Genomic DNA, 16,678 nt, shown 5'->3' on the forward strand with positions numbered 1-16,678 from the left:
GTGTCACCTAGTGCTCGTTGTGCAGTGCGTATGGCTGCCCGAATACGTATGATAACGTCACATAGTGTACATTGGCCGCGTTGAAAGCAACGTAGCTGAAGCCATGGTCCGGCCGAGGTGGCCGAGCGGTTATAGGCGCTACAGTCTGGAACCGCGCGACCGCTACGGTTGCAGGTTCGAATCCTGCCTCGGGCATGGATGTGTGTGATGTCCTTAGGTTAGTTAGGTTTAAGTAGTTCTACGTTCTAGGGGGCTGATGACCTCAGAAGTTAAGTCCCATAGTGCTCAGAGCCATTTGAACCATTTTGAAGCCATGGTCACATAAAGACTTTAGACTGAAAATTGCTATGTGTCAAAATTGTTACACAATTATTTGCTTATTCTTACGAGACAAGCCACTCGCTAAGAGGGTAAATCATATATGCACCATATGATTTTTTAAAAAGACCTCCACATTTTAAAATGATTTGACATTCAGCTCTCTGCACAGATAAAGTGGTCTTTTTTCTGTGGTTGCTTTCTCTGTGGTGGCGTGGATAAGAAAAGAATATTGCTTCTTCCCAAAACGTGTCTTAAAACGCCGTCCGAACAGGCCTCGAATGGCCCAACGGTACCGACCGGCCGCCGTGTCATCCTCAGCCCACAGGCGTCACTGAGTGCGGAAAAGGAGGGGCATGTGGTTAGCACAGCGCTCTCCCGGCCGTATGTCAGTTTACGAGACCCGGAGCCGCTACTTCTCAGTCAAGTAGCTCCCCAGTTTGCCTCAAAAGGGCTGTGTGCACCCCGCTTGCCAATAGCGCTCGGCAGACCGGATGGTCACCCATCCTAGTGCTAGCCCAGCCCGACAGCGCTTAACTTGGGTGATCTGACGAGAACCGGTGTCACCACTGCGGCAAGGCCGTTGGCACAAACAGGTCTTAACCCCACCTAATACTTCTGGATTTCCGCTCGTCCAGAATTCTGTCATTCCCTCCAAATCCTAGAACGCTTTGCACTCTGCCTCGTCATGAGTACCAGTCTACTTCCTGTAAGTGTTTATTTATTACCGTCCCCCCTCCCCCAGTTCAGTCCTTTATGCACATTTGGTCTACCCCATGTTTTTTAATTCTTCTTTACGAGCCCGCCAATCACGAATGGTTTTTTTTCTGTTGGTGGAAACCGAAATGCCTCTTAGCTGCCCTGCTCCCATGTTCTTCTACAGTTGCTACTACTTTCAACTTATATCCCGCATCGTAAGAATACTTTTTTTATTTTTCCATTTTTTTAGCCTCTAACAATAATATTGTACTGTTACTGATAGCAAAAATCACAATCAATAAATGTTCGCTGATACCCTAGGCTGAAATTACGCATTATAGACTAGACAGTGTTCTGGGTTTGTGAAGGCGGGGTGGGAGGGAGACGGTGTTAGCAAGCTTGTGAATCCCCGCAACTCATGGTTCAAATGGCTCTGAGCACTATGGGACTTAACATCTATGGTCATCAGTCCCCTAGAACTTAGAACTACTTAAACCTAACTAACCTAAGGACAGCACACAATACCCAGTCATCACGAGGCAGAGAAAATCCCTGACCCCGCCGGGAATCGAACCCGGGCGTGGGAAGCGAGAACGCTACCGCACGACCACGAGCTGCCCCCGCAACTCATGTTCGTCGCATCGGTGCACTACTGCTGCCAGTTGAATCCACTGTTGCCAGATAGAGACAGGTTTCCGCGGCGTCGAATATACGGCCATTTTTAAGATTGGCGGGAACTTTAAATCAAACAATGGACATTTTTATATTTATTTCGAGTATAAGGCGCACCTAATATAAGACGCACCAAAATTTTTGAGGCAATTTTTCGAAGAAAAAAGTCCGTAAAATAAGGTACATTACCGGAAGTGAGTCCCCTATCAAAACTTCGTCTAGTAAGTCCCTTCTACAACCCCTAAAAGCCTGTAGAAGGATTTGTGTGAAACATTCTGAATACGTATCTCTGACTGAGAGCGGGCGTGTTGGCGCAGACGACCCAATCCCGGAACGCTGGGAGCGACTGAGAAACAAACAGTCGTTTCACTCACTTAATCTCATGATTCAGCTGAGAACTTTGCTTAACAATAACTATGCGCCTGCTGTGGTATGTGGAAGAGCTGCCTACTGACTCGGACCTGTTTCTCTTTATTTTCCAGGCCAGAGCGACTTCACGGACAGCGAAGCGCTGTACATCAGCCAGTTGGCAGAGTTCATCAACGATGTCAACGACACCAATACCAAGTGAGTACCTCTCTCGCATCTCGCCACATGGCTGCATTTACGTTGAGTACGGCCAAATTTTGCTATTTTCTGCAGCATAATTATTGACAACAAAATATTGGCTCTAGTAGAAAAGCTTTTTTGAAAAGGTGGAGGATGGTAACATCAAATACAAATTCAAACATAGGGAGTTTTTATGGAAGTATTCGTCTGCTGTGTAACCCTATGTACAAGGGAAACGTGGACGATACACTGCAAGGAAAATAAATTTTACAGATGTGTTGTTACATAACAATGCTGACGATTAGATTGGTTGATCGAGAAATTAATGCAGAGGTACTGCATCAGACTGGGGAGAAAAATAACTTTATTGCAGGAAGAAGGGATCTTCTGTTAGGACAAATACTGAGTTATCTAGGAATGGCTAATGTAATAACAGAGCGAGGTGTGAGCAAAAGATTGTAGAGTGAGACGAAGTCTTGAACAAAGTAGAGACTTCAAAAAGTAACTTGCAAACGTCGTCGCACGCCAAAACAAAAGTGAAGGATTCTCAGAAGAGACTACAACGTATCACAGTATGCAAGTGAAACAGCGCGGCAACTGGAACGTACTCCGAAGTTGATGTACGTGGATAGTGTGATTCTTGTGGGTAAGACGTCTAAACTGGGATTGTGTAACCCCGCTCTGTTTTGGGAAAAGAAGGTAGTTTTAACATGGCAACAGGAGAAATAAAAGAAGGTGAACAAGACAGGCGGAAGTACATCTCTCATTCTGGTGTAATTTCAGCATAATCCTGTTCGCATTGTGCATTCAACAATATTTTATGAAAGAAAACATGGTGCCTTGTTGGCTGTAATGTAAATGTTCTTTATTTAAATCACCTGTACCTACTGTGTGTTTAATAGTATTTATAAAAACAACACTATCTGTTGTAGGCTGTAATGTAAACTTTCTTTAAATCGTGTAATTAGCTAATTCCTAATACCTTTGTTTTTTAGGACAGATCTGGTCTCACACGACCCAGAGTGATAAGCGTCGTAGAAAAATGGAAACAAACAGAACTGATCTGGAGCCAAGTTAACGCATTTGTCGCGAGAAATAACACGACTTTCAAGCTGCCAAACGTACTAGAACTAATGCGCGAAGCTTTGTGACACGTCACTGCCGAATGATGGCGAAATGTTGAACAGCCCTTCATAAAAGTGGTTTGGATTCTGTTGCTGACCGCCTCGTTATCAACGCAGCAGTACTGAAATGTATTCCTCAGAGTCCGATACAGAAAGAGTTCAGAGAGTACTAGGCGACTGACTGTAACATCTTCAGTGGCTTCAATGTTTAACAACATGGTGAAATTCCAGCAGTGCGCTCTTACGCCACACATAGCTCATACAGAAAAATTACCGTTGTTAGTCAGGAATTTTCATCACTCTTGTGTTTAATTGCAATACTACGTTAGCAAGATCGAGAGCATCTTTTGTTTTCCGTCCGGTCACCTAAGAAGCGTATCGCCTGAGTTTTACCATATATTATTTCCTCCTGTTTAAAAGTAAAATGACATTCAGAGCTGTCGTCTCTTTTTACGTCTTTACTGCAACTGTTCGCATCACCGCAGGTTAGTTGGATCACTTGCCTGGCCAGTGTGTCCAAGTTAAATGCGCCGGTAAGGCTCCCGCCCCGTATTATCGCTTAGTCAGTGTACGCGTAACGCACAGCATAACACGTATCCTCATTAATTCGTACTTATCTGTACTCGAGAGAGCTTGGCTTCCGCTCCACGTGAAACGAAATCCAATGTTGTTCCAGCAGACGCGAAAGAATACGTAGTGTAATGTTTACATGAAATTTATTCTTGCGATGAACGGAGTACAGGTTCCGTGTAATGTCGCACGCACTCTTGTGCCGTGTCTGCTTGTCCACGAACCGCTCCAACGCATTGTCGACAACGTTTAACGGTCAGCCATTTCTGCTGCGAGAGGACTCTGGCGGCGCACGGAGGTGGACACGCTCCGCTTAGCTGGCTAATTTCCTGGCCTCCAAATTATGCCCCGCTATCGACCCCATGCCTCGTCGCTGGCTGGGGTCTTCTGTGCAACACACTCTGTGCCACTGCACCTCAAAAACATTTTGTGTTTGCGGGATTCCCAGAGTTCCTGTAACACAGAATGTAGGATCAGTAGCAAGTTGGAAACAAGACGTTATTAGCTCCCCAGAGAGCAGCTATCTGGATGGGACGATGGTAGTACAGGTCAAAAGATTTACGAGCTCCTTCCGAATACTACTGAGCGGCACAAAATAACGTACATGAAGCCATCAGGTGAGTTAAGGGAATAGATCAAGGTGACTCGATTTTGGAACCGATATACGTGATTTTTTTCAGTAAAATAACAAACAAATTACAAAACTGACTTTTGACCTTTACTACAAACGCTTAAGATTGTACTATGGATGTTTTAAGAAAAAAAACTTGCACCCAGAGGGCGTAATACAATATCGACGAAAGGCATTCGTGCAATGCGATAGCGGTTGGTGGGAGCTCTGAACGTCATAATTTTCAACCTAGAACAAAATTTCAAAAACTGCTTTTAAACTGATGATATGTCAAACGTAATACGTAGGATTTTTTTTAAAAAATGGTTTTCAACAAAATGGCGGCTCTCAGAAATAAGTCAATTTTTCGACAAAAACGACGTTATAAAAACGTGCACCAAAAAACGAAATTAAAATATATCACAAGAATCCTAAGTGCTACAGTACAAAAAACGCCGACTCACAATTTACAAAATAGTGTAATTGCATGTATATTTCATGAGTTATATAGCTCCCGCCTACTAGAAAAACGTTGTTTTGAAGAAAAAAAAACAAGCGTTTAAAGTTTCAATTCTTTTTAAATATTGAAACTGAGCAAAACTGTAACCGGCACTGCCAGATCTGTATATTTTACGTTTTTTTCTCCGATGTCGAAATGCTGTCACTTTGACACAAGTATATCGATTAACTGGCGTCCGCTTACTAACCGAAGCGTTTTTTGCACGACTGGTATTACTTTTCGCACCTTTTCCACCAGCAGAAATACCTTTGTTTGTAATTTTCAAGCACTCACGTTTTACTACGGATAGAAAGAAGCGAAATGACAAGATAAGCAGACGCCAGACAAGCACGTGCTTTCAGACTGTCTTCCATAAACGAATCATGTTACGAAGAGAAATTTTGTCGAGAATAGTATTTTAGTTGACTTTTCGAAACTAGCACGACCCCTAATCCATTGATTACAATATTACGTCCGTTGCATTCGAGCGTTGGGATGCGACAGATTCCCATGCAGTAAATCGCGGTTTTAACATATTTTAACATTTATGACAGACGTCATGCGAATGAATCCTAAAAATAGACTCTCTAAGGATATTTTAAGCCAATAAAAAAAAGTAGGGTCAAAAAAATTTCTACGCTGATCTACCCCGTTAATATATTTCTTGACAGATCAGGCGTCATATCCTAATTACCTTTCGTTGTTATACTCTTTAGTCCGAAGAATGATCAAATGCATCTTTCGAAGCTAGTCTGTCCTGTACAAGTCTCTTCATCTCTAACTACTGCAACCTACATCCATTTGAACATGCTACTGCAACCAAAATCCAGTTGAACCTGATAACTGTATTTATCGCTTGGTCTCCCTCTACACTTTGTAACCCCACACACTTTCCTCTAATATCAAATTGACTATTGCTGATGTCCTATGAACTGAACCGTTCCTTTCATCAAGTTGCGCCATAAATTTCGATTTTCCTCTGTTCGATTCAGTACCTCCTCATTAGTTATTCAGTCTATGCATCTAATCTTCAGCATTCCTCTGTAGCACCGCATTTCAAAAGCTTTTATTCTCTTCTTTTCCGTACTGCTTATCGTCCACGTTTCACTTGCATACGAGGCTACTCCCCAGATACCTTATGTTAACAAATTCATCTTTTTTTCAGAAACGCTTTTTGTGCTATTGCCAGTCTGCATTTTGTTGTGACTTGGCAAGACAGCCAAGCCACTATGAGATAGCCGAAAGGCACGCGTTTAAGCTCACGCAGGCTGGCGTGAGGTCTGGAACAGTTAAAGGAGTTGAGTCTAGTAAAAAAAGTACGTAGCTTCTGGAATACTTAACTTTAATCCATAATTGGTGAACATCGGTCTGACGGTACATGCATCACAAGATAAATAGCAAATGATAATGGCGCCTTGCTAGGTGGTAGCAAATGACGTAGCTGAAGGCTATACTAACTATCGTCTCGGCAAATGAGAGCGTAATTTGTCAGTGAACCATCGCTAGCAAAGTCAGCTGTACAACTGGGACGAGTGCTAGGAACTCTCTCTAGACCTGCCGTGTGGCGGCGCTCGGTCTGCAATCACTGACAGTGGCGACACGCGGGTCCGACGTATACTAACGGACCGCGGCCGATTTAAAGGCTACCACCTAGCAAGTGTGGTGTCTGGCGGTGACACCACACATTTTGTATCATTTCTACTTCGGCCAACATCAATTATATTGCTGTCCAGATACTAATCTCATATACACTGTGGTGACAAAAGTTATGGAATGCCTACTAATATGGTGTCGGACCTCCTTTTGCCCAATGTAGTGCAGTAACTCGATCTGGCATGGACTCAACAAGTCGTCGGGAGTCCCCTGCAGAAATATTTCGCCAAGCTGCCTCTATAGTCATCCGTAATTGCGAAAGTGTTCCCGGTGCAGGATGTTGTGAACGAACCGACCTGTCGGTGGGATCCATGTCAGGCGATCTGGGTGGCCAAACCATTCGCTCGAATTGTCCAGAATATTCTTTCAACCAATCGCAAACATCTGTGGCGCGGTGACATTGCGCACTGTCATCCACAAAAATTCCATCGTTGTTGAGACCATCAAGTCCACGAATGGCTGAAAATGGTCTCCAAGTACCCGAACATCACCATTTCCAGTCAGTGTTCGGTTCAGTTGGACCAGAGGATCCAGCTTCGAATACGTTCAGCAAAATTCAGTCAATTTTACCTTTCAATGACTGTCATTCAGCTGACGTTTGAAGGACAAACGCAAATTTTAGAATAAATTACCCAGACCACCAAAAGCACTGGAAAGTGAAAACACATATATCGCATTTGCAAGCCATCCCATATAACAGAATCACTACATTACGGACATAAAACCGCCAGTGAGCATTAATAATAATTCGTAGACAGCTTATGCCCACTTACTAGAACCCAAAAACGTCCACTATAGTAATTTTAAACATAAGATAAGCCACTTTTCTCCCTTGTACAAATTATTTTTTGAGGTCAAAATTTAGGCCTTCAATTTCCGGTAGCAGCAGTGACAATTGGTAGAATGCTAAACGAGCCACTTATATCACAAACCAAAATATCCACTGCCGACCGGAGTGGCCGTGCGGTTCTGGGCGCTACAGTCTGGAGCCGAGCGACCGCTACGGTCGCAGGTTCGAATCCTGCCTCGGGCATGGATGTGTGTGATGTCCTTAGGTTAGTTAGGTTTAATTAGTTTTGGCAACTGATGACGTCCGAAGATAAGTCGCATAGTGCTCACAGCCAGCCAAAATATCCACTGCAGTAACTTTAAGCATAACATACTCCACCCTTCTCACTTCAGCTAATTACTCTTTGAGGTTATAATTTAGCCTAGAATTTTCGACAAAGTTTTTGCCTACTTGTGATTTTCAATAAAGCTGCGATTTCAGTCCACAGATTCCGAGTGTAGTATTTTTCATGCTCAGTATTCCACAAACCCCTTCTCTCTTGAACTAGATTTATCAATTTCTCACAGTCCATATTTCGTGCCTGAGGCCGTCGGCTTATTCTACCGAAGGAAACAAACTGATTTGAATTTCAGAGATTCTCGTCAGAAATCTGTACGTTCGAATGATGAGATCGTCTGCCTTGCAACCACGCACGTTCTGGCACACTTATTTGAAACGCTCAGCCGTCTTCGGCCGATGTTGGTCGTCGTCGAAATTCATCGAAGTCGGTGCCATTCAGTTGGGATCGATTCCATGTCCGCACCACATTATTTTGACTCCTGTGCACACGTCTAGTAACTTACCTGGTAGATAAGCCTGCGTGTAATGTGATGACATGATGAACGTTCACTGCTGTTCCACTGACGTCTCTGATGCTTACCTACAGATGCTTGATTATCAATTGAAATGCTGCAATCCATTCGAGTGTGGTGTTCTGTCCGTAGGTAGTGATGACAACTGGGTAAACTGTGCGAGGTGGCGCAATAGTTAACACACTGGACTCGCATTTGGGAGGACGACGGTTCAAACCCGCGTGCGGCCATCCTGGTTTACGTTTTCCGCGATTTTCCTAAATCGCTTCAGGCAAATGCCGAGATGGATCCTTTGGAAGGGCACGGCCGACTTCCTTCCCTATCCTTCCCTCATCGGATGACTTGGCTGTTTGGTCCCTTCCCCCAAGTCAACCAACCAATCTAACTGGGTAACCGCGTGTAAGTTTGCAAACAACGTAAGGAATGATGTTCCGATCGGCAGAAGAAAAGCCACAGTAGCAACACACCTGTACGACATGCAGCTGTCATGCAAAATTTTTCTTCGTGTGTTCAATAGCAAGATACTCTGCATAGTGTTTTGTTTGTAATACAGAACTGTCATCTTAAAAGAGGCTCCATCTTTCAGTAGTTTAAACTGAAAGAATATTGTTTTGAAATAGTGTGAGATGGGTGAAATAACGTTTATATTGTTGGTACGACTGCAGCTGGAGTGGGAGGACTGTTACCTACACACCTAGTTGTGCCAGGCACTACACAGAATTGGCGTTTGAACAAGGTTGTGTAACCGTGTCTTGTTGTATCTTAAAAAGCACCAGTGAAAATTGTTATCTCAAGTTAGCTAAAAAAATTCGTGAAACAGGTTCAGTGTTAGGCAAGAAACGTACCAGATATAGGTCAGTTTTAACGACGCAGTTCATTCGGGATATTAAAGCAGCAGTTACATCATCTCCCCTTAAATCTTTGCGTAGATTAAGCCAGGAAAGAAAACATTTCTCTTGGTTCAGCCTACAGTGCAGTGAGAAGAATACCGAGATGTTACCTTTACCGCATGCAGGTTTTCCATGAGCTGACTTATGCTGATTGTCAGACGGGTTCACTACTGTCTTTGGTTCAACACCCTCATTAGAGGCAACATTGGCATTTTAGATCAAGTGTTTTAAACAGATGAAGCTTGGTTTCATCTCGGTGGGTATGTTAACAACCAAAACTGTGTGTATGGCCGAGCGGTTCTAGGCGCTTCAGTCTGGAACCGCGCGACCGCTACGGTCGCAGGTTCGAATCCTGCCTCGGGCATGGATGTGTGTGATGTCCTTAGATTAGTTAGGTTTAAGTAGTTCTAAGTTCTAGGGGACTGATGACCTCAGCTGTTAAGTCCCATAGTGCTCAGAGCCATTTGAACCATTTTTTTTGTTAAAAGTCTGAAGCGGATTCGCTAGCCCAGCTTAACATGGCGCCTGGAAAACGGCTGTTATAGTTTACCGTTTAGTCAGCATAACTTACATTACTGGTCATTAAAATTGCTAAACCACGAAGATGACGTGCTACAGACGCGAAATTTAACAGACAGGAACAAGATGCAAATGATTAGCTTATCAGAGCATTCACACAAGGTTGGCGACGGTGGTGACGCCTACAACGTGCTGACATGAGGAAAGTTTCCAACTGATTTCTCATACACAAACAGCAGTTGACCGGCGTTGCCTGGTGAAACGGTGTTGTGATGCCTCGTGTAAGGAGGAGAAATGCATAACATCACGTTTCCAACTTTGATAAAGGTCGGATTGTAGCCTATCACGATTGCGGTTTATCATATCACGACGTTGCTGCTCGCGTTGGTCGAGATCCAATGACTGTTAGCAGAATATGGAATCTGTGGGTTCAGCAGGGTAACACGGAACGCCGTGCTGGATCCCAACGGCCTCGTATCACTAGCAGTCGAGATGACAGGCATCTTAACCGCACGGCTGTAACGGATCGTGCAGCCACGTCTCGATCCCTGAGTCAACAAATGGGGACGTTTTGAAGTGAACAACCATCTGCACGCACAGTTCGACGACTTTTGCAGCAGCATGGACTATCAGCTCGGAGACCATGGCTGCGGTTACTATTGACGCTGCATCACAGACAGGAGCTCCTGCGATGGTGTACTCAACCACGAACCTGGGTGCACGAATGGCAAAACGTCATTTTTTCGGATAAATCCAGGTCCTGTTTACAGCATCATTATGGTCGCATCCGTGTTTGGCGACATCACGGTGAAGGCACATTGGAAGCGTGTATTCTCCATCGCTATACTGGCGTATCACCCGACGTGATGCTATGGGGTGCCATTGGTTACACGTTTCGGTCACCTCTTGCCTGCACTGACGGCACTTTGAACAGTGGACGTTACATTTCAGATGTGTTACGACCCGTGGCTCTACCCTTCATTCGATCCCTGCGAAACCCTACATTTCAGCAGGATAATGCACGAGCGTATGTTGCAGGTCCTGTACAGGTCTTTCTGGATACAGACAATGTTCGACTGCTGCCCTGGCCATCACATTCTCCAGATCTCTCAACAACTGAAAACCTCTGGTCAGTGATGGCCGAGCAACTGGGTCGTCACAATACGCTAGTCACTACTCTTGATGAACTGTGGTATCGTGTTGAAGCTGCATGGGCAGCTGTACCTGTACACGCCATCCAAACTTCGGTTTAACTCAACGGCCAGGCGTATCGAGGTCGTTACTACGGCCAGAGGTGGTTGTTCTGGGTACTGATTTCTCAGGATCTATGCACCCAAATTGCGTGAAAATGTAATCACATGTCAGTTCTAGTATATTTGTCCAATGAATATCCGTTTATCATCATTTCTTCTTGGTGTAGCAATTTTAATGGCCAGTTGTGTAGACGAGATGTAATCGGTGTCTACTTATCCTTCACTGTACAAAAAACCACTCCGTCCATATTACTCAAAAATTTTTGTAAACAATACGAAATCTGACAGCCCAAGTACGTTTCAAAACCGGTTGCGTTTACATGGGAGCGAAAATCGATTGTGGGATTGGAAAACCGGTAACCAGAAGCGGATTATAGAAACGATTTTAAAGCAGTGTTGGGAAATCGGTTTTGGGAGCCCCATGTAAACGGGGTGATTCTGTTGTTCCCGTCACTACGCTTGGCGTCAGAGTAGCGCACGAGGAATTTCCCACGATGACGCTGCTTTCCCCAGTGCAGCAGCAGTCACTTGTTCCCAGCGCGGCGCGGCGTTTACCTGTTGAGGAGCGCGGCGCGCCCAGACAGCGGGTCGCGTGCCTGGCTTGGCTTTCCGCCTCAATATTTAATGATCCGGCCGTACGCGGACAGGCAATCTCGGCCGCCCGCCCCGGATAAACAGACGGGGTCGGGCCGGCGGTGAACCTCTGCCGAGATTTACGACGGTGCGCGCCGCAAACGCAGCGCGCCGCTCGCTTCGGCTCTAGCGCGCCTTTGCATGCGACCATTTAATGCGCCGAACCGCCGAGCTCAATAAAACCTTTGACAGCCGCGAGAAATGTGTTCTGTGTTTACTTGCCGTGGGGGCGCTCCTGCCGTTCCGCAGTGCCCCCTATATTTCCGTATGATTAGCCGTCTCTCTCTCTCTCTCTCTCTCTCTCTCTCTCGCCGTGTAATTGTCGTTCGTCAGACACATGAGAAGTAGAGTTTCTAAATGCGGTTATAACATTCTTTGACTTGCAGCCAGGACGTCCTGCTCCCATACCAAACTGTACAATAATAAAAGAATGTGAAATGCTTTCACTTTACCGTGCAGCTACTGAGGTGACAAAACTCATGGGATAGCGATATGGACATACAACGTGGTCCACTGATAATGACCGGGCCAAATATCTCACGAAATGAGCATCAAACGAATAACTACAAAGAACGAAACTCGTCTAGCTTGAAGGGGGAAACCAGATGGCGCTATGGTTGGCCCGCTAGATGGCGCTGCCATAGGTGAAACGGATATCAACTGCGTTTTTGTGAATAGGAACCCCCATTTTAATTACATATTCATGCAGTACGTAAAGAAATATGAATGTTTTAGTTGGGCCACTTTTTTCGCTTTGTGATAGATGGCGCTGTAATAGTCACAAACGTGTAAGTACGTGGTATCGCGTAACATTCCGCCAGTGCGGATCGTATTGAATGACATTGAGCGTGATACATTACCCGTGTTAAAATTAACCGTTTACCAATTGCGGAAAAGGTCTATATCGTGTTGATGTATGGCTATTTTGATCAAAATGCCCAACGGGCGTATTCTGTGTGTGCCGCTCGGTATCCTGGACGACATCATCCAAGTGTCCGGACCGTTCGCCGGATAGTTACATTACTAAGGAAACAGGAAGTGTTCAGCCACATGTGAAACGTCAACCACGACCTGCAACAAATGATGATGCCCAAGTAGGTGTTTTAGCTGCAGTCGCGGCTAATCCGCACATCAGCAGCAGACAAACTGCGCGAGAATCGGGAATCTCAAAAACGTCCGTGTTGCGAATGCTACATCAACATCGATTCCACCCGTACCATATTTCTATGCACCAGGAATCGCTTGGGGACGGCTTTGAACGTCGTGTACAGTTCTGCCACTGGGCACAAGAGAAATTACGGGACGATGACAGAATTTTTGCACGCGTTATATTTAGCGACGAAGCGTCATTCACCAACAGCGGTAACGTAAACCGGCATAATATGCACTATTGGGCAACGGAAAATCCACGATGGCTGCGAAAAGTGGAACATCAGCGACCTTCGCGGGTTAATGTATGGTGCGGCATTATGGGAGGAAGGATAATTGGCCCCCATTTTATCGATGGCAATCTAAATGGTGCAATGTATGCTGATTTCGTATGTAATATTCTACCGATGTTACTACAAGATGTTTCACTGCATGAAAGAATGGCGATGTACTTCCAACATGATGGATGTCCGGCACATACCTCGCGTGCTGTTGAAGCGGTACTGAATAGCATATTTCATGACAGGTGGATTGGTCGTCGTTCACCGGATCTGACGTCCCCGGATTTCTTTCTGTGGGGAAAGTTGAAGGATATTTGCTATAGTGATCCACCAACAACGCCTGACGACGTGCGTCAGCGCATTGCGAACTTTACGGAAGGCTAACTACTCGCTGTTGAGAGGGATGTCGTTACACGTATTGCCAAATGCACTGAGGTTGACGGACATCATTTTAAGCATTTATTGCATTAATGTGGTATTTACAGGTAATCACGCTGTAATAGCATGCGTTCTCAGAAATGGTAAGTTCACAAACGTACATGTATCACATTGGAACAACCGAAATAAAATGTTCAAACGTACCTACGTTCTGTATTTTAATTTAAAAAAACCTAGCTGTTGCCAACTGTTCGTCTAAAATTGTGAGCCGTATGTTTGTGACTATTACAGCGCCATCTATCACAAAGCGAAAAAAGTGGTCCAACTAAAACATTCATATTTCCTTACTTACTACTCGAATATGTAATAAAAAATGGGGGTTCCTATTTAAAAAAACGCAGTTGATATCCGTTTGACCTATGGCAGCGCCATCTAGCGGGCCAACCATAGCGCCATCTGGTTTCCCCCTTCAAGCTAGACGAGTTTCGTTCTTTGTAGTTTTTTCGTTTGACGCTTATTCCGTGAGATATTTAGCCCGGTGACGATCAATGGACCACCCTGTATACAGATGGCGGTAGTATGGCGTACACAAGGTATGAAAGGGTAGGGCATCGGCGAAGCTGTGATTTGTACGTCGAAAGGTTTACGACTTGGCTACGTTTGCACAACGGAATTAATAGACTTTGAACGCGGAATGATTAGTTGATACTGGACGCATAGGGCATTCCATTTCGGAGGTCGTAAGGGAATTCAGTATTCCGAGATCCACAAATTTCAGGCACTACCTCTCACCACGGACAACACAGTGGCCGACGGCCGTCACTTAACGACCGAGAGCAGCGGCGTCTGCGTAGAGATGTCAGTGCTAGCAGACAAGCAACACCGCGTGAACTAATCGCAGAAACGAATGCGGGACGTGTCACGAACGTATCCGTTAGGACATTGCGACGGTATTTGGCGTTGGTGGGCTTTGGCAACAGACGACCGACACGAGTGCCTTTGCTGAAACCTCGACATCGCTAGAAGCGCCTCTTCTGGGCTCGTGACCATATTGGTTTGGCCCTAGACGACTGGAAAAGCGTGGCCTGGTCACATCAGTGCCGATTTCAAAATGGTTCAAATGGCTCTGAGCACTATGGGACTTAACTTCTGAGGTCATCAGTCCCCTAGAAGTTAGAACTACTTAAACCTAACTAACCTAAGGATATCACACACATCCATGCCCGAGGCAGGATTCGAACCTGCGCCTAGAACCGCTCGGCCTCCGAGGCCGGTGCCGATTTCAGCTGGTAAGAGTAGACGTTAGGGTTCGTGTGCGGCGCAGATCCAAGTAGTCAGCAAAGTATTGTGGAAGTTGGTGGTGGCTCCATAATGGTATGGACTGTGTTTACATGGAATGGACTGGGTCCTTTGGTCCAACTGAACCATTCGACACCATCTGTAGCTGTTCACGGACTTCATGTCCGCCCCCATTAGCTTAGTGGTCTGCGCGGCGGAATGCTGTGCTATGGGGCCCGGGGTTTGATTCCCGGGTAGGGCAGGAGATTTTCTCCGTTCAGGGTCTAGGTGTTGTGTTGTCCTCATCATCATTTCATCCCCATCTCCGACGCGCAAGTCGCCCAATGTGGCAGCCAATGCAATAAGTACTTGCCCTCGGCGGCCGAACTTCCCAAAACGGGGAACTCCCGGCCCACAATGCCTTACGCTCATTTCTATTTTCCACAGACTTCATGTTACCAAACAATGATGGCATTTTTATGCATAACAATGCGCAATATCACCAGTCCACATGTGTTCGCGATTGGTTTGAAGATCATTCTGGACAGTTCGGACGAATGAGTTGGCCACCCAGATCGCCCGACGTGAATCCCATCAAACATTTATAGGACATAATCGACAGGTCAGTTCGTGCCCAAAATCCTGCGGCGGAAACACTTTCGCAATTTTGGGCGGCTATAGAGGCAGGACGGCTCAATACTTCTGCAAGGGACTTCCAAAGACTAGTTGAGTCCAGAATGAGGTTTTCACTCTGCAGCGGAGTGTGCGCTGATACGAAACTTCCTGGCAGATTAAAACTGTGTGCCGAACCGAGACTCGAGCTCGGGACCTTTGCCTTTCGCGGGCAAGTACTCTACCAACTGAGCTACCCAAGCACGACTCATGCCCAGTCCTCAGAGCTTTACTTCTTGAGCACTTGCCCGCGAAAGGCAAAGGTCCCGAGTTCGAGTCTCGGTCCGGCACACAGTTTTAATCTACCACAAAGTTTCACAAGTTGAGTCCATGCCACGTTGAGATGCTACACTACGCCAAGCAAATGGAGATCCGACGCTATATTAGCGGGTATCCCGTGACTTTCGTTACGTCAGTGTAATTAGAAACACAGAGGTTCGACCAGAATATGGAAACATTGCGACAAAAGCATGTTTGAACATAAATGCAGATGATAGCTATATCTGCAGGTTGCGCTGTTGTATTTGACCGCGAACGGCAGCTGTTGAATGTCCTCAATGCGTCGCAAGTGTCAGTCGAGGTAGGAACAGTATTGTGTGTAGTCGTAAGTGCATTATGTCGGAGTTAAGTGAATTCGAACGTCGGAAAATTGAGGGTGCTCCCGACACCAAGGTAGCCAAAGCGTCTGGTGTTTCAAGAGGTACCGTATCGATCGTTTACACCGCATACAGGGAAAGCGGAAAAGCGACAACTGCTAAATCACAAGTGTGTGTGTGTGTCTGTGTGTGTGTGTGTGTTTTACGGCAAGAAAGGAAGAATGAATTGATTGTTGGTGTTAATATCATCATCCTCCTTTACCTCCTGTGCATTACTGCAGATGACGTGTCACTGAGCACATTTGTTCTGTGCATGCAGTACACGTGAGGCGCCTAGTTGTTTCCACTGCACTGTGTGGAATACGAAGGTTCTGTTATAGTTCACTAACCTGCTGTCTTCAAGTTGATGTCCCCAGGGCAGAAAACAGCACGCAGGTCGTAGGTTCTGTATATTGAGGCTGAAACTGACTTTTAGCGAGGTTCTGTTTTGAAATAATGTATCACTTCTTTGGGATGCCACTCGCGTATTTCAATACAGCCACACGAGAAGACTACATGATCTTCAATGGTTCAAATTGCTCTGAGCACTATGGGACTTAACTTCTAGGTCATCAGTCCCATAGAACTTAGAACTACTTAAACCTAACTAACCTAAGGACATCACACACATCCATGCCCGAGACAGGATTCGATC

At 45.5% G+C, this 16,678-nt stretch overlaps 1 protein-coding gene and 1 pseudogene across 1 annotated transcript in view; one reads left to right on the forward strand and one right to left on the reverse strand.

The window, feature by feature from the left end:
• Window positions 1-16,678, forward strand: part of LOC124711663 (myelin regulatory factor) — a 334,494-nt gene that overhangs the window by 197,202 nt on the left and 120,614 nt on the right. The window contains exon 2 of the mRNA XM_047241854.1: window positions 2,172-2,256. Within this exon, the coding sequence (XP_047097810.1) occupies window positions 2,172-2,256 (85 nt within the window). The remainder of the gene's footprint in view (window positions 1-2,171; window positions 2,257-16,678) is intronic.
• Window positions 789-906, reverse strand: LOC124712895 (annotated as a pseudogene).

Source organism: Schistocerca piceifrons, chromosome 8 (genome assembly GCF_021461385.2).
Source record: "Schistocerca piceifrons isolate TAMUIC-IGC-003096 chromosome 8, iqSchPice1.1, whole genome shotgun sequence".
Classification (NCBI taxonomy): Eukaryota; Metazoa; Arthropoda; class Insecta; order Orthoptera; family Acrididae; genus Schistocerca; species Schistocerca piceifrons.